The sequence below is a fragment of the Panicum hallii genome, chromosome 2, assembly GCF_002211085.1.
Source record: "Panicum hallii strain FIL2 chromosome 2, PHallii_v3.1, whole genome shotgun sequence".
NCBI lineage: Eukaryota > Viridiplantae > Streptophyta > Magnoliopsida > Poales > Poaceae > Panicum > Panicum hallii.
The window spans coordinates 50,221,454-50,242,897 of NC_038043.1; the positions used below are offsets into that span (position 1 = coordinate 50,221,454).

Genomic DNA, 21,444 nt, shown 5'->3' on the forward strand with positions numbered 1-21,444 from the left:
CCCCTCCTTACCGTTGTCGTATTGTGCTCAAGCATAAACAGATGAACATATGCAGAGCAGGACACGACTGTGAAGACGCTGCTGTGCGTCTTCATATCACATGTCTTGATGATGGCCTGCTGCACATTGCTGGTCGCGTTCGTCGGTGGAGGCCACATCAGCGACGGTCCTCCCCTCCCCTCGCTTCTTCCCGCCCGCCCGAGCATCTGGAAGGCTCACGGAGCTGCGCATCAAGCGTTGCCTAGCCGGCAACTCCAGCCTTGGCGGTGGCAATACCCACGCTGCGCCCACCCCGCACCTTGCGGTCGCCGTCCGTTGGTCGCATGCCTAACGCGCCGGACGCCGTGCTTCTCCTGCAGACGGCGCGGGCAACACGAGCAGGAGAGATGGAGACGAGGTGGGGTCCCATGGCACCGGTGAAGTGGATTGGGAAGTGCTCCTCCTAGAGATCTAGACCTCCATGGCCGCAGCTACGCCATTCATGGGGCAGGCAGGCGGCCGACGGGCGGAGGTTGGCCGGGACACGGCCGAGCTGAGCCATTCGCCGGCTCACCATTTGCGTCGGCTGCGTGGACTTCAGCTGGCGTCTGATGCGAGCAACGGGAGGAAACACGAAGCATTGAAGAGTTCGATAGTCAGATGGAACGATGCCTGGGATCCAACGGTTGAGTTTTACAGGCGACGTGGTCCAATCGTGGCTCCAGTTTATGTTCAGATTTCATCTTAAGGAGATTCGACCGTTAAAAAACTTGTTTACTAGCTTGAACTCATACATTTGGTATACAGTATGTACATGATTACACAGCAAATCGACATTCTTTAAGCTAAGTAATTATTATCAGCAAGAAGTAAAAATAGTGTAAGGACTTAGATACTGATCTACATGAGAAACCTGTACGCTTTCCATCATGGACATGGTGATTGCGGCGTCGGCTCGATCAGATCGCACTCGAAGTTGGTGTGCTCCAGGAACGGGCCTAGCCTGACGAGCCTCGGGATCACCACGCCGTCGCGCACCGCGCAAACCGCAGGGTTCTCCCACTGCACCAGCGTGCCCACTAGCCCTGCGCGCGCCGTAAGTGGGAACACGCGTGACCACCTCTCCGCCTCGTACGCACGCATCGCCGCCTCAATACTATTCGTGCCCCCGCTAGCAGCGGGTGCGAGGCGGCGTGCTAGGACGACGGCGTCCTCGAGCGCGCAACACGCGCCCTGGCCGAGGTTGGGCGTCATGGGGTGCCACGCATCGCCGACCAGCACCACACGCCCGCCCCTCGACGCGCTCGGCGCCCGGCCCGGCCAGAGCCACCGGTCCACGAGCGGCGTCCGCACCACGGCGCCCTCGGGCGTGCTGTGCATCACGGCGAGGAGGTCGGATGGCCAGCCGCGGACGAGGTCCAGCGCCTCGCTCTTGAGCACCGCCGGGTCGGTGATCTTTGGGCCTGGCAAGAACACCAGCAGCATGCCATGCGTCGTCAGCAAGTGATGGCATGCTAATAGAAACTGTTTTGCACTCTTTCTCTTCGTGTCAAAAAATACAAACATTTTCTTTTCTTTCTTTTTATTCAATGAAAGCCCCAATGCTAGAATCATAGCATTTGTAATCTGAATATACCTGGATCTTGTCTGTTAAAGCAGATGAACCAGTAGACTTTGGTCGGGGAGACCGGGACAAAGCCAGCACGGACACCTCGGCCGTAGATGTAGTTCACCTTGGGCTTGAACGGTTGTCCGTCGGCGTACTCCGCGAGCCCCCGGAACGCCATGTGCCCGACGTACCGAGGCTCTGAGAAGCCCATCCACCTCGCGATCGGCGAGTTCACGCCGTCGCAGCCGATCACAATCTGCGTGTCGCCAACTCACCTTAGTTTTCATGAATGTCAAAAGGGTTTAAAAAAAAGCCCTTCTGCTGTCCATCAGCAGGGTACCTTCAGAATTCAAGCAGCATTTACCATTTCTGATCTTTGAATTTGAAGAGAATTACTCAATTTACTCAATGGACCTTTTTCACTAACCTTGGAGAGAATTTGTCTCCCATCCTCGAGTTCCAGCAGGGTGCCATCAGGCCCCTGCTCTGCAATCGATTTCAGTTTGGATGAGAATGATATCGTGCCTGGTGGCAGCTTCGAAGCAAGCGTCTCGAGAAGCACTCTCCTCTCCACCGCTCGCACCTCCTGCCTGCCAAAGTTCCCAACAAACAGCGAAGGGAACACTCAGTGTCGTCAGTACGTAGCCATCATGCACACATTGCAAATTCAATCACTAAGTTCGAGTTTGCAGTCAGAACAGGAGCACAAAACTTGTCTACGGATGTATGAAAAACAGTCGAAAAATATCACAACCGTAGGGAACTTCAGACTACTGTGGTATGACTGACTGAAACAGTCAGTGGCAATAACTGGATTAGTTCAATTTCACTACCTCACTGTTGTTGTCTAGATGTAACATGGTAGCACATCGACACGTATTTGTATTTCGGTATTGAATAATCAAAGAAAGTGTGTGATCAGCCTGAAGCCCTGAACCTATATATTGACCATTCGACGTTTCAGGAGCCCTGTCCGAGATTCTCTGCAGACCACAAAAAATTGGGTTCATACTACTTCAAAGTGAGGTAGTGAACTGAACTTTTCAGTAGTATAAGTGATTGCTATAGTGTCTGCATATTATGAATTACTCCTTTTAACTAATCGGGTGTTGCGATGAACTTGCAATTTGTGTGTCCTGGTAACAGTCTAGTTCTAGTACGGAAAGCTGTAAAAAAAGTTCTAGTACGGAAACCCCACCACGAATTATTAACGACAGGAGACAGACATCGCACTTACCCGGGGGCTTCTTCCTCCAAGGAGAACTCGCGCAGATCCCGCCCGCCCGCCGCCGCCGACCGCATCCTCATCCTGCGCTCAGCTGGAACCTCACAATGCAGCTCAGAACACACACACGAACGCGACACAACAGCAGTTGCTTGAATCGATCACGCAGGAGGAACGCACCCCTGGATGCGCAGGTACTTGGCGCGGAGCTCGTCGGCGACGCCGATGGCGTCCAGGACGCGCCACCCGTTCTTGAACAGCGTCAGGGACGTGCCGCCCGCGCGCAGGGTTGCGCCCTGCTCCAGCACGGTGGCCCCCACGCCGAGCCGGCGCAGGGCGAGCGCGGTGGCCAGGCCCGCGACGCCCGCGCCCACGATGACGATGTTCTCATCCGACCGCTGCGTGGTCGGCGAGGCGGTGACGGTGGGCGCGGCGGCACTGTAACGGCGGCGGAGGCGTGGACAGGGGAGTGGAGGTGAGCAGAGGGAGGTGGAGCTGGCCAGTGCCATGGCGATGGCGATGGCGATGGCAGGAGTTTCTTGGGCAGGAGCTGGAGAGTTTTTTTTTTGATCGCCATAAGACTGTCGAGAGCTCCAGGTTTGGTCTCGGTTTGGAAGGGTGGAGGACCTGGAGCCACACGTTCCTGACCAGGAGTAAGAGAGCATGCACAAGACACGTCCACGCATGACTTCACTGCTAGAAACTCTTCAATTAAAAATTGAGAAGAGCATTCTTCTTTCGAATTCTTTTAACACTCTAATGTCTCGTCCGAGATGCGGAGACTCGGGCGTCCCAACTTTTGCAATCCATCAAGGCTGAAGGTGATAACTGGATCTTGGCCGGCAATGAGCACCTCAGTAGTTTATTTTGCGAGTAGTCGCCTAGCTTAGCTGTGCTGCTTCCTCCTACGGTTGTTCTAGCTTGCGTAATTAGTACAAGTCTGTTCTTGTGTGGTCGTGGCGAGCTGCTCGGCACTCGCGTTGTATTAACTCTACTTTATTCTTCTTCTTAATACAAGATACGCAGCTCTTCTGCGTATTCGAGAGAAAAAACACTCTAATATCTCTCTAAACGTCCCAAAAATATATTCTGGTAATAGCACCATGGCTTTTTAATTCTGGTAAAGAAACTCACCATTTTGAAAAAAAAAGTGGAGAAACAAACTCTGCAGTTCACACTTGGCGACCGGGAACGGAGACCTGCAAAAGCTCAAACACGCCTCAAGGCAAATCAACCTGCATTGAATGACACGCAAGTGTTGGAATTTCGAATTAGGGTGTAAATTGGTGATTCTTAGGTGCATCTATTGCTTTTCTAAAATGATATTCTATTTTTAAAAAGTAGCATAAATATTTGAACTAAAAAGATTGGAGGTGCATCTAAAGATCACTAATTTGCAACCTAATTTTGAATCACAGTTGTTGTTTCGCTTTCATAAATTTTGAATGTCAAATGAGAATAATTAGATTCATTATAAAATATATTTTCACAATTTACTTATTTGATGTGTTATATGTTATATTGTTCTCTATAAATTTGATTAAACTTAGATTAGTTTGACTTAGAATAAACTAAAATATCTTATATTTTAGACAGACGGAGGGAGTATGACATCTGGAATTGTTTGGGTGCAGTACATTAACTTTTTCCAATGCTAAAATGCATTCTATGTCAGCACTAATCACCTGCAGATAAGTTGAGGCATCTACAGAGCTGACTGCAGAAAAGTGCCGAGACCCAAAACATATTTGTTACTTTAAAAGATAGGTTTGGTGCCTCGATCTGATTTAGGTATTTCCTTTGAGTCTTCGAGCTCGAAGTCTTCATATCAACTGTAGCGATCCAATTCTCGACAGAATCCACAGGTTCTCTAACAATTATCTTTGGGTTGAGACACCCTGGGTTGAGACTGGTAACGGGCCCCCATTATGCCATCCAGCGCTCTCACGCCAAGCCACGTGCCCATGGCTGCCATGGCCACCGTTGGTGGATTGTAATGGCAATTGGATTATTAACGTCCAGAGCTCCCGGTTTGGAAGGCTGGAGGAGCTTGTCACGTACGCACGTGACTTCACTGTCTGTGATGTAATTTCACAAGATCACTTGTATGCTTTGAATCTCTAACTCAACCTCCTGCTAGAAATCTTGTGATGGCATTTAATTTCTTGGTTCGATTTAAGTTCTAGAACCATCAGCATTTCTTTTTCAAACTAGGCCACTGGCCTTAAGTCCATGCGAAGTTGAAAGAATCAAAATGTAGGACATACCCAGTGTAAGAAACATATCACGTTTTTTCTCTCACAATAACTCAATAATTCACGAGAACTAGCTGGTTCACATGATGTCATCCTGAGTTCCCCAACATCTTTACCAGCGTCAGGTGACAGCTAGAACCTGTCTGAATGGAGGAAAAAACAGCAATTCATACTCAGTAACCAATAGCTCAAAAACTGATTAAGTCAACTGGAAGTGCAATTCATAGTTCATACTCAGGAAGCAATAGCACAAAACTGGTAAAGTCAACAGAAATTGCGCTGATGTAACACGCCAGAAAAACCGGTCTGCTTGTTTTATAGTAATTTCATAGCATACCAGTAACTGAACATTCACAACGCATAAAGGTGGGATCCGCTAAAGCAAATAAACTTGCACTGACCTCAAGTTTCTAGCAAATACCAGGTCGACATTTTATTTCAGATCTCATCAATTGGTTTGCAATCACAGTACATTAAAATATTAAAGTAGGAACAGAGACAAAAAAAAACACGAATGCCACACAAGTTCAGGGCTTCAGGCACATTTAACTGTTATATACCAAAAAACACTAGACATGACTCCACAGCTAGAGCCAACTGATAACTTTAAGGCAAAACTCAATTTTAAAGGAAACAACACTTCCAGTTGCTTCTCCACTCTGCAACACCTTCAGGGAACCAAAGAGCAATCTCCTTCTTTGCGTTGTCCACGGAGTCACTTCCATGGATGACATTCCTACACAAGATGTAGCGCATCGAGAGAATCTCTTTCTTTTTACTCTTCATGCGTCCATCCTTAAAGTGTTGATTCATTTTATTACCTAGCCTAAGTCTACCCCAGTAGCATGACTTCTATATCAGAAATTCTATTCAGTAATTTCTCACAATGCTCGTTTAATTCAAAATTACTAACAAAAATATAGCCCTATAGATCTAACAAAAACTGGCCTGCATGTTTTATTTCAGATCACATCAGTTTGTTCACAATCACAGTGCACGAAACCAGGCACAAAGGCTGAAACTCATATGCCACATAAGTTTAGCAACATTTAACTATGATGCAGCTTGCAGCATAAAGCACTAAAGTATGACTCTATAGCCAGAGCCAAACATAACTCAGACAAAACTCAGTTTTGAAGGAAGCAGGCGTCCAGTATCCCCAAGCTCAAGCCTCGTAGATCCAGGGATGAAGGTTGCTCTTCCATTCAGCCACACCTTCCGGGAACCAAAGAGCAATCTCCTTCTTTCCATTCTCCACCGAGTCACTTCCATGGATGACATTCCTACTCAAGAGGTGATAGATTTAGTAGAGCATCAAACATGCACAAATCCAGGAACATTGATCCATTCAATGGTGCACAATCACGACTACGTTTTGCATGATATATATGGAACGAACTGCCATCTGATGATAATCTACTCTGAACAGACCAATTATCAGCAGCAACAGCTTATATTATTTGTCTGTATATTTTTTCTGTGAAAATTCTGTGTAAATTAATATTTCATAAAGGATATCCCCACTAATACTGATTGTTTGGGACATCTTATATTTGATTGACGATGATAATTCCACCAACCCCATATATGTAAACTGAATAGTAAACTGCCATGACAAAGCACTATTTCACTTCAACAGCAACAAAATTATAAGCGTCCAAACTAAAATCCATGATATAAAGTATAATTAACGGCAAAGAAAGGAATGTTCACCTGCCTACTTCCACAGCATAATCACCACGGATTGTACCAGGAGCAGCCTCCCAAGGCCTGGTGGCCCCAATGATCCTGCGGCCGGTCAACACAACGTCCTTCCCCTCCCACACCATTGCGACAACAGGGCCAGAAATGATGTACTCCACCAACCCAGCGAAGAAGGGCTTGTCAGAAAGGTCAGCATAGTGCTGCTGTGCAAAAGACCTCTCCACATTCATAAACTTCATCCCTGCATTATAGCGGCGATTCAATAAAATAATTGATTAACACAACCTCCTGGAACACCTGATATTTGCAGTGTTATTCACGTATGATTAATCAAGGTAAACATAAGGAAAGTTGAACAAAATTAGCCATCTTATAAGGAAAACTGAAATAGACGAATCCTCCAAATCAAAAAGTTTGTTTTAGGAGATCAGAGCCTGATGGAAGCACCGACTGAATTCTACTGTAAGTACCATGTCAGTTTAGTTTCAACAGTAGGATGAATATTTTTTTAGAATTGATATCCTAAATCTTTCAGGTTCTTCACATATTACCGATCTGCGGTTTCTAATTCATGATTGGACTTTACGACGCATCAGCAGCTGCACTTAATTACAGGATACTAGGACCATCAGCTGTCCAGATAAAAAGGAACCAATCATTGGCCCATAACAGAAAGATCTTGGTTTTCAATCAAATCAAATCTCCACACAATATTCCTGCCATCACACCCCCAATATACCTTTTCAGACGGTAATGACACGCGCCAAGACAAATTCTCACGAAACACAGCCCAACGTATAGTAGATAATTAATCGAAATTCAGATATCATCGGTCTGCGCTTTCCAGGTCTACGGAGATCAAATCTTCGCCGAAATCGCAGGCGAATCCATGAGGACAACTAGGACATAAAACAGAGCATGCCAATCAAACAGAGAGCAAAAGAACACCACCCTTACCCTTGAGATAGAACCCTTTCTTCTCGAACCGACTGATGATGTCCCCGATCTACACAAGAAACTCCCAATCAATCAATCAATAATAAAGAAGCACCGCCAAACATGACGCGACGAGACCCAGACCAAACCAGGTTTCTTGCAGACAGATAAACATCAAGCCCCCGAGATTAACTAAATCACCAAATTCTTCTCTGGAAAAGAACACGGGGAACAGCCGAACAGGTGCAAAGATTACCAGGCCCCGCTGGACGCCGTCGGGCTTGATCATGATGAAGGTCTGCTCCATCCTCGCGAGAACAGCGGCGACGCGGATCGGCGAGGCGAAGGCGCGACGCTGTGGGAGCGCAAACCCGGAGGCGATGAGCGGATGAGGGAACGGAATGGGAGGAGTCGTGGGTGGCGAAAGGGACGGGCGGGCTTGTTGTATGTGTGGTTTGGAGTTCCTTTTCCGCGGTGGGAAACGAATCGCCCGCGAGATATTCGCCCACCGAGAGAGAAACGGTGTGCTTTGGCAGAGGTTTCGGCGTCCAGTTGGCTGGCTGCTTTCAGTTTCAGATACTGACGATACACACACACACTCCGGCCACTCGCTTTGCAGGACTTTGGTGGGCTCAAATGTTTTGTCTTCCTTGCAGCCCAGGATAGCCCGGCCATGATCCAAGCCCAAGCCCAACACCGACAATTATGACATAGGTTGATTGATCTAGAAAAAAAATATTTTTTTTCATTGGAGCAGGCACGTCAACGTCAGGGAGATGCATATGAGCATATCTGCAGACATCGCTGCCGATCAATGGGTTGCTCCCGAACGTGTTGCTGACATCGTGACGAGCGTGTGGCTCCTCTATGGCGTTCTCGAACATCCCGTACGACCTCAGCGATCGCTTGGCAATGTCGGCGGTGGTCGTCCAGTCCTCCGTAGAGTCGTAAGACTCCTGCAGGCTGCAGCACGAAGTGGAGGACGTGAGCTTCGTTCCTGTGGAACCCCGGGAACTCCGGCGCGTGCCGCGGCAGGGGGGAGCGCTGGTACTCCCGGAGTCCCGGCTCGCCCAGAGGTCGGCGAGCTGCAGCGTGTGCTCCTCCTCCCACCGCGTTGCCGGCGGCGTGCCCAGCGTACGTCCACGTGGTGATGGTGCAGCCGGACTTGCCGGCGTGCAGGAACCGTCCGTCGTCGACGTCGACGAATCTAAGCGAGCCGGCGGCGGCCACCTCCTGCATCACTCCGGCGCGCCAGGGCCGTTGGTGTAGTCACGCCGGACGTCGATCCCAGGGAACGGGACGAAGCGGAGCTCGGGGTCGGCGGCGGCCACGTCGCGGAAAAGGATGCCTTTGTGGTAGTCCGCCCAGCACATGAGCTCGCCCAAGGAGAAGACGGCGTCTTCGTGCCAGCAACGCAGCTCGACGTCGGTGCCAGGGTCGTGGAGCACGCGGAGCTCCCTGAACTCCCACCGGCCACCGGCGGAGGAGTACTGGAGCAGCTCAGCCATGTCTGGCTCCAGAGTCCCCGAGCGTCTCTGAAGTATGGGAGTATATGGGAGATTCATCACAGGTAATTAAGCGGGTTCACACGAGTCCATTCAGACGAGGCCGTGGTGAGCCTCCACGGGTCAGAGACTCAAGAGCTACCCATGACAAAATAAGGAACACAAAATATGCATTGCCTTCCTTTTTCGTTTAGGGAAACACCACAAAATAAGGAACACATGAGACCCCAATAATTTTTTCTGAAGAAAGTTTCACGGGGAACTCTGGCACCTGCCTTTTGTTCGGGAGAGCTCCTCGACTGCATAAAACCCTCTTCGTGCCTCGTGAAAAAAGGCAGCACCCGCGCTTCAGCTCGCCCTTGCACCTCCATAGAAAACCCCCATCTCCGGCGAGGGCTTGCGCCGAGCCTCCGATAGCGTCACGAGGTGAGCTCCTTGAAAAACTCTTGGCTTTCTTGATAACAAGGTTTGTTGATTAGTCTTCGAGAGCTGCTTTTGATGTGCGTGTTCCTGTTCGTGGGCTTGGGTTTACCTCTTCTTGAAATTGAGACACTTGAGTTTTTGTCTCCCACTAATATGCTAGATTTCTTAAGCTAGTAATACCGCAGCCTGCATTTTTGTATCTTCTGGCATGGAGATTAATATCAATTTCAGAGGGCTCCTGGGACGAGGAAGCGGCGGAGCCATGGGCAACTCATGCGCCAAAGGTTCTGGTACGGACTGATTCCTTACCTAGTTCAGCTTATTGCTTGCATCATTCAGTGCGCCAGAACATTTTTGCATCATTAAGATTCAGAGCGCCAAAGGTTTCTCTTCTAGATTGCAGTACTGGCTTTTGCTGTTGTTTTGATCTTTCGTACTTTCTCCTTGTTTCTTCTCCGGCAGAGCATAAAACCTTCAAGCGGACCATTGACGGCTTCTCCTCCCTTCTTGACAAGGGTGCAGGATGGACAGACTCCAGCGTGTTTGAGTTCATGGGCGTGAACTGGTACAGTTTAGATACTGCTCTTGTTGCATTGCTTAGTTCCTGCAACTAGAACTGCTCAGATTGACTTTAGTTTACATCCTGCCTGAAAAACTGAATTGCTTCAGAAGTCTAGTCTAGCCAACAATGAAACGCCGGGTTTTGTAAAATCTCCCAAAACTTGTTGAGGGTTGGTCATAGATTTCCATAGGGACCTTTCAAAAGAGATAACATTGCCGGCAGGCATCCATCTCATGAACAGATCCTCAGTGCTGTATCTTGATTCGTTTGCAGGTGCCTAAAGCTGAACCCAAAGGACAGAAAGAGAAATGATAAGGAGCATGTCTCTCTCAAGCTTAAGCTGACGCGAACTTCAGTGAAACCTGACACTGTCATAGAGGCATCTTTCAAGTTCTTGATATATGATCAGTCCTTTGGAAAGCACAGGGAGCATCTAGGTAAATAAAGTAGCAGCTTATACCTGATAGAGATAACTGATTGCTTCACGAACACTGAATCAACATTCCTGGTTACACAGGAGATATAACTTCCAACCTGTTTTTATGTTCTTTTTTTCCTCTGAGAATTCTTAACAGTGCTATACTCATCGACTAAAATGCACCCTTGCTAGGCTGCCAGCTATTACTTAAAATTTTTAATGATTTTTTAGCACAATCTTTTGTTTGTTCATGCCTCCATTTAGTTTTTCCATGTAAACATCTGTGCTTTTATTCCATTTGCAGACATCTTGTTGCGGTAAACACTTTTTCTGAAAAATATTTCTGCTTGAATTTATCAGGTAACTACAGCTTCCAGGCTGCAAGCACAACTTCTGGCACCTCATGCATGATACCCCTGAAGAAACTGAAGACCTCTGGATTTCTTGTCAACAACAGCTGCACCTTTGGTATCGAGTTCATCAAAGTCGCCACTGTCAAAACCAGTGCGCCGTTAGAAACACTCTTTGCCACGAAGATGAACGTTTTCAACGAGGCCAAAGTTTACAATTGGGAAATTCAGGACTACTTTGCACTGAAGAACCCGAGCTACTCACCGGAGTTTGAAGTCGGTGGATACAGATGGTAATAGCCCCTTCAGTTCACAATGCTTGACATGAGTACATGAATGGATGTCGATAATGCCGTCTGAATTTTCTTACCATCCTAAGCATGGTTTAATACTGCAATGCTTTTGAAAATTGACCATCAAAGAGTAAATAGTAGTTGTATGCACATCATTAACTGAACTGTGGTTTGCTGTTTGATTTTTAGGTTTATCAGTGTGTCCAACTAGTGACGGAAACCACCTGTCGTTATATCTTAAGATGAAGCGGCCAAATGATCTCCCAAAAGACTCTGGGAACCTGGTCGAATTTACCTTATCCATCAAGGACCTGGAAAATGGCAAGGACAAGAGATCAACAGGTTCGCATCTTAGCAGAAGTTCGCTTGATGGACAGCGGATACTCGACTATGATAACATATTCAGATATTCTTAACTTCTTTTACTGGGAATTGCAGGACGGTACCAGTTTTCAAACAACGTTACTTACTGGGGATGTAGGAAGTTCATCTCTCTAGAGGATTTCAAGGACGCGTCAAAAAGCTATCTCATCAAAGGCAAGTGTTGCGTTGAGGCTAAAGTCGCAGTCGCTGGCCCCTCCAAGACAGAGTAGTAGTTTCAGAAATCTGTGAGAGCTGATGAGATTATTCTAACTAGCACCAGCTATATGAAGTGTTCCATAGCACCGTGACATATTGGGACTGTCTGCTTGTTTGGAACTTTGGATATCTCATATCTGAACATATCAGCCCTTCAGGCTCCGTTCTGTCAAAGACACCCCCAAATCTACGTGCTTTTATGGTTTTGGATGAGACCTTAGTTAAACTATTTTTTTTCACTTAAGGTTGGTCGAGTAATCTACCTTGATTGCAAAATCGTGCAGTTTAATGTTTTTTCAGTTCTTTTTTTCTTTGCGTCATATTTTTTTTTTACTGTCGGGACTATTTTTGCGCTTCTTGTGAACAACACATTAGTTGCTACTCATACTCAACGCAATCTAAAATTTCTTGAAACCTTGAATTGGAAGGCTTAATTTGCAGAAACTTAGCAAACCAATATATTTTCTTTTGTGATCAGTTGCATGCAGCAGAGGCTCACAGGCCACAGCATTTGAGTCATGCCGAAAAAGTGATGATGAAAGAGCCGTGTGGAGACATTTTGGAAAGGATGAATTCAAACAGGCTTTTGCTCACAGATTCACACAGCAACCTTTTTCAGGAAGTAGAAATTCGCACTGCACATCCACTTTATGATGCACGCCATGTCCATCCACTCAAAAAAAGAGAGAGAACTTGTTGTTCATCCATACCTTTCGGTAGTACTCCTATACGAGGAACATGCATGAACATGGCGTCACTTCCATTTCTGAAAAATAGCGTGTGACCATGTGTGCTCCTCTGTGTTTGGTTCACCCATTTTTGGGTGTGATCCGATCATACTGCAAACGAATTACATTAGTTAGTGTTTGGTTTGAGCGCTATATATGTAATCAGATACCGCGCGATCGGATAACGGCGCTGTACAAAGTCGTTAACGCTCGAAATTTCCCGTATCGCATGCAGGTGTAACGATTCGATCTCCATTTCGCTTTCTCCCGATAGACTTGGCGGTGGCGCCGTGATGGAGGAGAGGACTGGTTTCTTCACGACGAGGAACTGCTTCACCGCCTTGGGACAGACCCCACGCATATGCACCTGGCGCACTCGAGCTCCATGAGCCGTCGCCGCAATGGCCGAGCCTGCAGCCAGCAACCTGCCGAGCAACAACGAGAAGCATAGCTCGAGCGACGAGCTTGAGGCATTAGACCGGGTCCTCGCAACAGGCGCTACGACTGCTGGAGCTAGGCCACCATTAATGGCGATCACGCGAGAACAAGCCTGACGTGGTATCCCACCAGCTACGGCATGGAGCACGGCGGCGGCGGCGCAGCATCTCGCCCAGTATGGATAGGAGCGAAGCGGCGACATAGAGGAGCGTGGTGCCGTCGCCTAGCGTGAGCATTAGCTGTGCCGCTATGGAATGAGAGAGAGAGAGAGAGAGAGAGAGAGAGAGAGAGAGAGAGAGAGAGAGAGCAGAGAGCAAGAAGAACAGGAGGCAAGTTCATTCGCGTGTTGCGAGGGCGTCAGGGCGAGCAGGTCCGATCATTGCGGGGCGCGATGGTGAGCATGCTGCTTGCCTAGCTTTGATTACAGAGCTGTTTTATCTACTCGAACCAAACAAAACGGGGGATCCCTTATTCTGTAATCATTCCCTCTGCAATCTGATTCCATTTACGTTTACGTTACGATTTATAAACCAAACAACACCTAAGTGTTAGTCGTTAGAATTCGCCCTGACTGATTGGTCATTGCTCACAATTTGGTAACAAAAAAAAACAAACAAACAACGATCATAGGCTCATAGCAAAACCTGGGCAATGTCATTTGTGACCACACCCTAATTTTGAATGACTAAATCGTTTGTCCGCCCGAATCGTGGCTGGGTTTGTTATTATATAAAAATGTTAGCAAGGCTAAACAATTTTTCGGAGCATGCGCAGTCAAATTTTGGCTTCGAACAAAACAGGGGATCAAATTTGCTAGACAAGGCCCAAATTTGGTTCGTTTCATAGGTCCTTCTGAGTGAGCGATGGCTCAAGTCTCGCAACGTTGTAGATGCGCATGTAGTCGCTGAAGGTAAGGGTGGGGTAGCACGGCGGGCTGCCCTTGCCGACGAACTCCACCGCCGGGACGACGAGACAGTCGGCGGTCGGCCTGATGAACGTTGCCACCGACGTCCGCGCCCGCGCCGAGTTGGTCGCCGCGCGGTGCTCCACGTTCTTCAACGCCCCGTTGGTCACAACCTGCGTCCAAATCAAACCAGCCAAGAACCGATTAGTGCAAGCAAGAAGTGGCGTCGTCGTTCACCTCTGGACTGGAACGAACAATCTGAGACGAAGGCAGCCAGGAAACGATCGATCGATTTGATAATTGATAACCCACCTCGAGCTGCTTGCCGAAGTTGACGACCAAGGCATTGGGCACGGGCTCAACGTCGACCCAGTCGCCATTGTAGGCGAGCTGGAGGCCGGGGACGACCATGCCCGGGAGGAGCAGGGTGATGAGGTTCCTGTCGCGGTGCGGCGGCAGGCCGAGCGCCGCGCTCGGGTCGGGGCACGGCGGGTAGTGGTTGACGCGGTGGACCAGGTCGCCGCCGCTGATGTCGCCCTCGAAGTATCCGGGGCGAAGCCCCATGCCGTGGCACAGGAGGCACAGCAGCTCCATCCCTGCGCCTCTCGTCGCCGCCGCGAACTTCTCGACGAACTCCCGGAACCTCGGGGGCTTGCCCGGGCATCACTCCGTGCTGTCGCCGACGGGGAAGGCGCAGGTGAGGTGGAGGCAGTCCCGCCAGTACTTGACGCCGCCGGTGTCGTAGGAGCTGCCGGAGAAGAGCCGGTTGGGCCTGCGGCTGTCCTCCGAGTAGAGGTGTGCCTTGTCCGCCGCCGGCAGCCGGAAGAACTCCTCGCACACGGACTCCATGTCGCGGATCGCCAGATCAGAGACGCCGTGGTTGACCACCTGCAGTGCTTGCCCCTATACATCTTAGTTCTAGCTAGGATGCTAGTTGCGATCAATATGTAACGATTTCACGGGGAAGGATGCTTAATTAGGCTCGGGTATGTTCTGACCAACCTGGAAGAAGCCGAACTCCTTGCCGGCGTCGACGATGGCGCGGCAGACCTCGTCGCGGCTGCCGGAAAGGTCTATGACGGGCAAGGAGACAGCGGCGGATCGGAGGTGGCCGCCGTGAGACGGTCGGGAGGGATGACGAAGGCGTCTGGGAGCGACATGTAGGACGGGGCCAGGTGGAGCAAATTCTCCATGGAATTGGGGGAGGGAAAGGGAACACGGGATCCTGCCAGAGATGAAGAGCGCGCAGGCGCAGCAAGAAGTAGTAGCGAGGAAGAGGCCTTGGGAAGCGACGAGTCGTACGGCAGTGTCACGAGGGGAGGGTATAATCAATCAAGTGACTCAGCACGCAATACAAATAAAGTTCATCATCATTTGTTCTGATCATGTTTGAATATACCAAAAGCGACTGTACGTCTGTACTTGGAATCTTCGATAGCTAGCTGCTTGTGGTTGCCATACACCAACCCAGGATAGCTATATAACTAGTCCAACTTGTTAGTCTTAGCATAAGCAGTTATACTATTTTTATCAAATCAATATGTAAGAGTTCTACTTGCTCCATTAATCCTTATCTCACCATCACAGTATCTCACTTCTCTTAGATGAAATCTACGTACCCTCTCCAACTGTTGCGGTCGGACTACTCTATCCCTAAATAAAAAACAAATATTTAACTCCTCCAACTTCGCAAAACTATTTATCTAACCCCATATTTGGTGCCGCGATGGCGGCTGTAGTCCGCCCAGTACACAAGCCCTGCATAGGGTGAGGAGAAGCAAAGGGACTAATCTGCAAATATTTGGGGAGTTTGGTGTAAAATATCGGATTGCGATTATTAATGGCGATCCTATTTAAAAGGTTTATTGCAAAATATTGGATCGCATTTAATAACTACGATCCGATTTGCGGGGTTTATTGTGAAAAGGTGGATCAGATTTAGAGGGTTTATTGCAAACAATGGGATCACAGTCGATGGTCGCGAAACAGTAAAGGGTCATCACATTCGCTGGAACCTGAGAGGCGGCGGAGGGAGGCGGAAGGACACTGGCGGCGGAGGCTCCGCAGGACGGCCGCCCTCCTAGGTCGTCGCCGCTGCTGTTTCGCATTCGCAGCAGGTGAATCGCAGCCCTCGGTCTCCGCAACCGCGGGTGAGCGGACGAACTGGGGAAGGGGGTTAGCAACCGTGGGAGGCAGAAAATCCGTATTGCGCCGGGGGTCGAGCGGGCAGGCGCCGCAGCGACGACGAGTTCACTGCGGAGATCATCTCCGACGACGTCGAAAGCCATGCGGATGAGCAGGACGTCGCCGTCGGTTGCCACGACGGTGGAATTCTTGTACAAACGGTCACAGGAGACGACCTCGATATAGGAGACCCCGGGCGGGGTTCTCGAGGTGCAGGGAGGCGCGGACGCTTTCGCCGTGCTCGTCACGGAGGCGGCGCCCGTGGGGGAGCGCACCGCAGAGCAGCTGGAGCCAGAACCACCCGCGACGGCTCGCGGATCGAGAAGCACCGAGCCGCAGCGCGCGCCGGCGGCAGCCGGGGCGGAGACGACGTCACCTGAACATGAAGGATCGCGCTGCTGCGTGGCGGCGGCGGCGTGATGCCGGCCATGTCGAAGCTGCCTGAGGCCGGAACGGCGGCGTGGGCCTTGATTATGGTTGAAGAGGAGGAACATATACGCAGCAGCAGCCAGATACATTTCAAATTTGCTTAGCAAATCAAAGTCGCCAAAATTATGCTTATATATCACCAATTTAGCAAGGGAACATCTACCTGGTGTCCAAATGTTTTGGGCCAGTCAAGCACCCAAATTTCTTGGATCCAATAGGCAATAGCCCATCCTTCTCATTAACATCTTTGCAGCCACAACTTCTTGAACGTGTGGCCTCGTTGTCCCTGTCCCGAGCCCCCGACTTTGGTTGAATTTTGCCAAATTTTGTTAACAAACCAAATCTTGTGAAAGATACTTTTTCCCCTGCACCGTAGCACTGAAAAGAGTCAGATATATATGGCTTAATGAACTACATCAAGAGATGCCCTTCCTTCCCTGCAACAAAAATCTGATAGGAGCCAGCAAGGAAATTTGCAGGAACAAACTGAAATTTTAAAGAAAGCAATTAACGCCCAAATCGCTTCTATTCAGTGCTAAGTTCTTAATTTACATCTCACTCCACTTGACATAGACAGGGCGTTTCTTATTCGTGAACCACAGACTTCACACCCACACATCATGTCACCAGGAAGTACCTCAAATAAAACATCACACTCAAACTAACACACATCACTCATACACCGCAATGACACACTCAAACCAGGGACCAGGTACAACTGCAGCTCCATCAAAGCAGGGATCGCAGCCCTCATTTGGACGTGGCTCACAGCTTGACACCAGGAACATGAACCCACTCAAGCTGAACCACGATCAGGCCACTCTCGACCTTCTTCAGCTTCAGAATCAAGTCCTGGACAACCTTGCCATCCTTCCACTGAACATGGCTCTCACCGCCAAGGTAGTTTACACCGACTGGATAGATTGTCTTGATCCTGGTTCCATTAGTGGCATGGCTCAGATCCAACTTTGCAGCATCGTATATGTCAGTTATGTTGATCTCAGCCACACCCATGCTGTCATCTGCTGTGAATTTATCCTCATCAAAAACTTCCTGCACGGTATTAGCAATTCAGAAATCAATATATTGCTGGTCATTGCATAGTTAGAAAAGTTTGTGGTCAACTCAGTACATATCAGCAGTGATTATCAGTGGACATATGACAGAAATGGTTAATATCATCCATATTTTTAAAGAGTGAAGACATTTTCTGTTTTAGATTAATAAATTGTTAATTCAAAAAATTAAATGGTCTGTTGCTCACTGCCATAGCATTCAAATTATATATTTTGATAATATGTATAGTTTCCGGAGAGCAAAAGTGTTGAACCAATTGAAATAGCAAACTTACAAGGTGCACTGGCTTTGTAGGATTTGTGACTGAGAGCTGCAGTACTTCATTCCAGACTGGATTAGGATTCTTCTTCTGGACACTAGTCTTCACCTTCTGTACCACCAGAAAAGAAAAAATTTCCATCAGGCAAATATAGAATAACAGAAATATATAAATTGGATAGGCATCCAAGACGTTGGAACTGAAGTCAACTGGATAAAATAGAACAAGAGCTTTCACTAAAAACTAGTCAGCGCATTATATTATGCATTCAGCTGGCAGTCATGCAGTTCAGTAACAATTGACCTAAGTGCTTGACACCACACAAGCCAATCATACAGAAACTAAAAAGTTATAAAAATATAATAAGGAAAATAAAAATTCATGAGTAACACGAAGAGAAGTCATGTTAGCGAAATACCAAGTGTTTACCCCCCGGGAAAATAAAAAGGCTAGTAAGTAATTCACCAAGTAATATGCCATTTCGATCCTGGAAGTAGTATGCAGATCACAGAGGTACTGATTAAGTACATGTTCAGGCTTATCTTCTGCAAACTTGTGCAGGATCAGCTCTCAGTTAAGTAGAAATGTTATCACCCAGTTATTATTTGTTATTTTTATTTCGAGGTGAGTTTGATGTTAACATTCACCAAACTGCACCAGATGGGGGACTAGTTAAGCGAATCCATGAGCAAGCCACAACTGCAGTCAACAATTCATTCCCAGGATTTCGATTCCCGCATCGTTAAACAGGAGTGAATGGATCACTCGACAGTCAATCCACAGACCAGCGACAGGAACAGGATCCTGTGATGAGGCGCAACGCGAGCAGATTCGCAGCCCATACAGACAGACAGAGACAGACGGGCACCTAGGACTAGGAGATCGCGCCATCGCGGAAGATCGACGGTCCCGACCCCGATCCCCATCGCGCCGCGGCGCTGACAGTGGACCCACGCACCCGCCTGCTGCGAACGGGCCCCCGTCCGCCGGAGGCACGGCCGCCGGGACCCGGGCCCGATTGATCACCGGGGGGATCCAGCAGGCAATGCTGCGGAGAAGAAAGGGGACGAGGCGAAGGAGGAAGAGGGAGCGGGGAGTGGACCTGGGCGCCGTACTGGAGAACGACGTAGGGGTCGCTGGTGTGGGTGAGCGGATCGGCGATGATCAGGTTGTTGCCCCGCAGCACGCGGACGTTGAGCTTCCCGATCACCTCCTCCTTGGACGCCGACGCCATCCGCTCGCGCTTGGTCCGGTGGCGAGTGGGAGCTGAGGAATGGGGGGACAAGTCGATGCGGGGCGGAGGCTCCGACACTGGGGAGGGGGTATGGGTCTTGGTCACCGGTGGATGCGGCCAACGGCAGGCGGCCGGCGCCGGGTTTTATAGGCGGCGCGGGCTGCCAGAGGGGCCCGGCCCTGCCCTGCCTCGTGGACAATGTTGCAGCCAATAATTGTGTCTTTTCCGTTGACGGAGAAAGCCGAAATTGATGTTAAATTTCTAGTGTTATGGAACAGCATTTAAAGTTTCTATACGAAACGAAAATGATACAATCTTCAAATGAATAGATATTCATATGTGACTCCAACCTGGGTATGCATGTTCCATCACGCATAAGCAATCACAGGTTAGTGTTTTAGGAATTGAAAAGGTTGGCTTCCTAGCCAAATTATTGTAGGAAAAACATGGGTAAATCTGAAATGCACACGCGCACGCACGCAAAAAGGAATACCCCCCCCCCAAAAAAAAAACATCAATTCGAGCTGTTACCTGTTAGCTGTAGCTTTGGATTTCGCCGTCGTCTTCTTGTCACCACTTTCTTGTTTTCAAGCGTTCACGGTTTCTGAAAAGAATCATGGGTTTTTGACATGTGCAGGCAAAGACATAGGGGACCGTACCCACACATGATTTTGATACCCACTGCCACTAGATAGCAACATATCAAGGGACGAGAATTATTATGGCCCATCTTTTTTTTTCCTTTTTGGCACGTAATGAAAATTGGAGCGAAGTGTAGACACGAAGACGGAAGAGAGCGCTGAGCACGTGTTGCTCGCCCTCACGCACACAGCCAGAGCATCATCTACTTGCTGGGAAGAGACAAAATTGTAACCCAACAAGGCCACAAGGGTTGGTGTGCAGGCGCTCTGAATTCTGAAACAGGCAAGCACACAGGCAAGGGGTCGGTGACCTATCTATGCTGATTGCTCTGTAATCACATCAGCAGATGATGCCCAAAAAAATTGCCATGCTAAAGTGAACCAAAATTATCTGATCCTGACCCCATGCAGAACCACAGTGATTTTTCACGGAATTAGTGATCCAAATTTTAACATCCGATAGCAATTGATCTGCCATGAATCATGCATGGGCGTGGGTGTGGACATCGCGACCCGCAGCAGTGTCGTTTTCCGCCAGGATCACGGCCCGATCTCCCCGGATAACCTCGCGCCGATTGTTTACTATCCTCGTGGCTCCCGCGCTCGGAACTCGTCGCCGGGGAGCTTCCTCACCCGCCCCGCCACCTGTCGCCGGCGACCTCACTCCCAGCTCAGTAGGTGCGCGGCGTGCCAGCTCAGATCCTGACCTTGCACACGTCCAGCTCCGGCGACGTCGCTGCCGCCGGATTACAGCTGCGGGCGGAGTATTCTTTGCGGCCTTGCGCAGCTCGTGTGCCGTCGCCGTCCGTGGACTCGAGGATCAAGTCATCCTCAGCCGGCGTGTCATGGGACATTAATATGATAGACATGACATACTACTGCTCACATACACCATGACAAATTTGCATTTCTATGTTCCACGAAACGTTTGTCCAGCTAATTAAATCTATCTAGTTCTTAACTACTTGGGCTTTACGCCTGGTTTGTTAGTTTAATTTGATGTGCTTACCACTTTGTGTCTTAGTATATCTGTTCGTTTTCTTCTTCTTCTTCCTTTTTTTCAATTCTGCTTTGCGCTATCGTGAGAAGTTTTCTCCTTGTAGGATTTACGTACCAGAGAGTGTCTTATGCTGCTGCAAGGCTTTGTTGCATCGCAGATGCTTATACTAATTTGGCTTTTAGTTATACGATGCCTAGGATAAGTTAACCTAAACATTATATATTTAAAAAATGGATAAGTAACGATGAATTGCGGACGAATGATATGGTGCCAACTCTGCAAACCGACTTGTTAATGTACAGATAAAATGCGCATCACATGGCAAATAACCACTGTCGCTTGATGAAGGCCGCCACTAGTTGGGGGTCATTTTCGACCAGCTGGCTCTCTGGCCCTCAATCATGCTACACGGGTTAGCAAATCAGAGCGCAGAACCACGTCGTACCACCCTCTGAACGAGCATGTCCTACCCAGCTAACACGGCTTATATATCGTGCGTGCAACGGATAGCTCGACGAATCACGAGATGTATTTGAATATTTCCAAAGTCAGTTCCTTCTACCAGAAGATACTGAAAAGCTATTAGCACTCGAGAGAACAAACGCAAATTCTATCGAGCAACGATTTGTTTTTTCTTTTCCCTTTGCCAAGAAAGGACAAAACAGACGCAAAGTTTTGCGAGGATTTGTAGAAAATATATATTAACATCTAC

At 48.6% G+C, this 21,444-nt stretch overlaps 4 protein-coding genes and 1 pseudogene across 5 annotated transcripts; 1 reads left to right on the forward strand and 4 right to left on the reverse strand.

The window, feature by feature from the left end:
- Positions 1-740: 740 nt before the first annotated feature.
- LOC112879663 (monooxygenase 3-like) lies at positions 741-3,400 on the reverse strand. 2 transcript variants are annotated; one of them, XM_025944019.1, is made up of 5 exons: positions 2,994-3,400; positions 2,826-2,897; positions 2,016-2,178; positions 1,616-1,844; positions 741-1,442 (listed from the first exon to the last, which is right to left on the reverse strand). In XM_025944019.1, exons 1-5 carry the CDS (start codon positions 3,320-3,322, stop codon positions 907-909), a joined length of 1,329 nt encoding a protein of 442 aa, XP_025799804.1. In that variant the 5' UTR covers positions 3,323-3,400; the 3' UTR covers positions 741-906. The 2 variants fall into 2 exon arrangements, with proteins under 2 accessions (XP_025799804.1, XP_025799805.1); XM_025944020.1 differs by having other exon boundaries at positions 2,826-2,907; positions 2,994-3,133.
- Positions 3,401-6,002: 2,602 nt separating this feature from the next.
- LOC112882077 (nucleoside diphosphate kinase 1) lies at positions 6,003-8,141 on the reverse strand. The gene is made up of 4 exons (XM_025947057.1): positions 7,965-8,141; positions 7,730-7,778; positions 6,782-7,013; positions 6,003-6,351 (listed from the first exon to the last, which is right to left on the reverse strand). The coding sequence occupies exons 1-4, from the start codon at positions 8,013-8,015 to the stop codon at positions 6,234-6,236; spliced, it is 450 nt and encodes a 149-aa protein (XP_025802842.1). The 5' UTR covers positions 8,016-8,141; the 3' UTR covers positions 6,003-6,233.
- A 1,757-nt stretch (positions 8,142-9,898) lies between these two features.
- On the forward strand, positions 9,899-11,916 carry LOC112881217. The gene is made up of 6 exons (XM_025945898.1): positions 9,899-9,926; positions 10,099-10,201; positions 10,472-10,635; positions 10,977-11,261; positions 11,449-11,601; positions 11,698-11,916. Exons 1-6 carry the CDS (start codon positions 9,899-9,901, stop codon positions 11,850-11,852), a joined length of 888 nt encoding a protein of 295 aa, XP_025801683.1. The 3' UTR covers positions 11,853-11,916.
- A 1,696-nt stretch (positions 11,917-13,612) lies between these two features.
- Positions 13,613-15,186, reverse strand: LOC112882502 (annotated as a pseudogene).
- Positions 15,187-17,020: 1,834 nt separating this feature from the next.
- On the reverse strand, positions 17,021-19,224 carry LOC112879338 (protein C2-DOMAIN ABA-RELATED 8-like). Its single transcript, XM_025943573.1, has 3 exons — positions 18,960-19,224; positions 17,873-17,968; positions 17,021-17,574 (listed from the first exon to the last, which is right to left on the reverse strand). The coding sequence occupies exons 1-3, from the start codon at positions 19,089-19,091 to the stop codon at positions 17,287-17,289; spliced, it is 516 nt and encodes a 171-aa protein (XP_025799358.1). The 5' UTR covers positions 19,092-19,224; the 3' UTR covers positions 17,021-17,286.
- Between the last annotated feature and the right edge of the window lie 2,220 nt (positions 19,225-21,444).

Coding starts and splice junctions, on each gene's coding strand:
- LOC112882077 (XM_025947057.1), bottom strand. CDS start 8,015: ATGGAGCAGACCTTCATCATGATCAAGCCCGACGGCGTCCAGCGGGGC. Junction 7,779..7,964: donor ACGGCGTCCAGCGGGGCCTG/GTAATCTTTGCA, acceptor TTTCTTGTGTAG/ATCGGGGACATCATCAGTCG. Junction 7,014..7,729: donor GAAAGGGTTCTATCTCAAGG/GTAAGGGTGGTG, acceptor GCTATAATGCAG/GGATGAAGTTTATGAATGTG.
- LOC112881217 (XM_025945898.1), top strand. CDS start 9,899: ATGGGCAACTCATGCGCCAAAGGTTCTG. Junction 9,927..10,098: donor CTCATGCGCCAAAGGTTCTG/GTACGGACTGAT, acceptor CTTCTCCGGCAG/AGCATAAAACCTTCAAGCGG. Junction 10,202..10,471: donor GAGTTCATGGGCGTGAACTG/GTACAGTTTAGA, acceptor ATTCGTTTGCAG/GTGCCTAAAGCTGAACCCAA.
- LOC112879338 (XM_025943573.1), bottom strand. CDS start 19,091: ATGGCGTCGGCGTCCAAGGAGGAGGTGATCGGGAAGCTCAACGTCCGC. Junction 17,969..18,959: donor TTCTCCAGTACGGCGCCCAG/GTCCACTCCCCG, acceptor CTGGTGGTACAG/AAGGTGAAGACTAGTGTCCA. Junction 17,575..17,872: donor CTACAAAGCCAGTGCACCTT/GTAAGTTTGCTA, acceptor AATACCGTGCAG/GAAGTTTTTGATGAGGATAA.
- LOC112879663 (XM_025944019.1), bottom strand. CDS start 3,322: ATGGCACTGGCCAGCTCCACCTCCCTCTGCTCACCTCCACTCCCCTGT. Junction 2,898..2,993: donor AAGTACCTGCGCATCCAGGG/GTGCGTTCCTCC, acceptor AGCTGAGCGCAG/GATGAGGATGCGGTCGGCGG. Junction 1,845..2,015: donor GGAGACAAATTCTCTCCAAG/GTTAGTGAAAAA, acceptor GGCGACACGCAG/ATTGTGATCGGCTGCGACGG.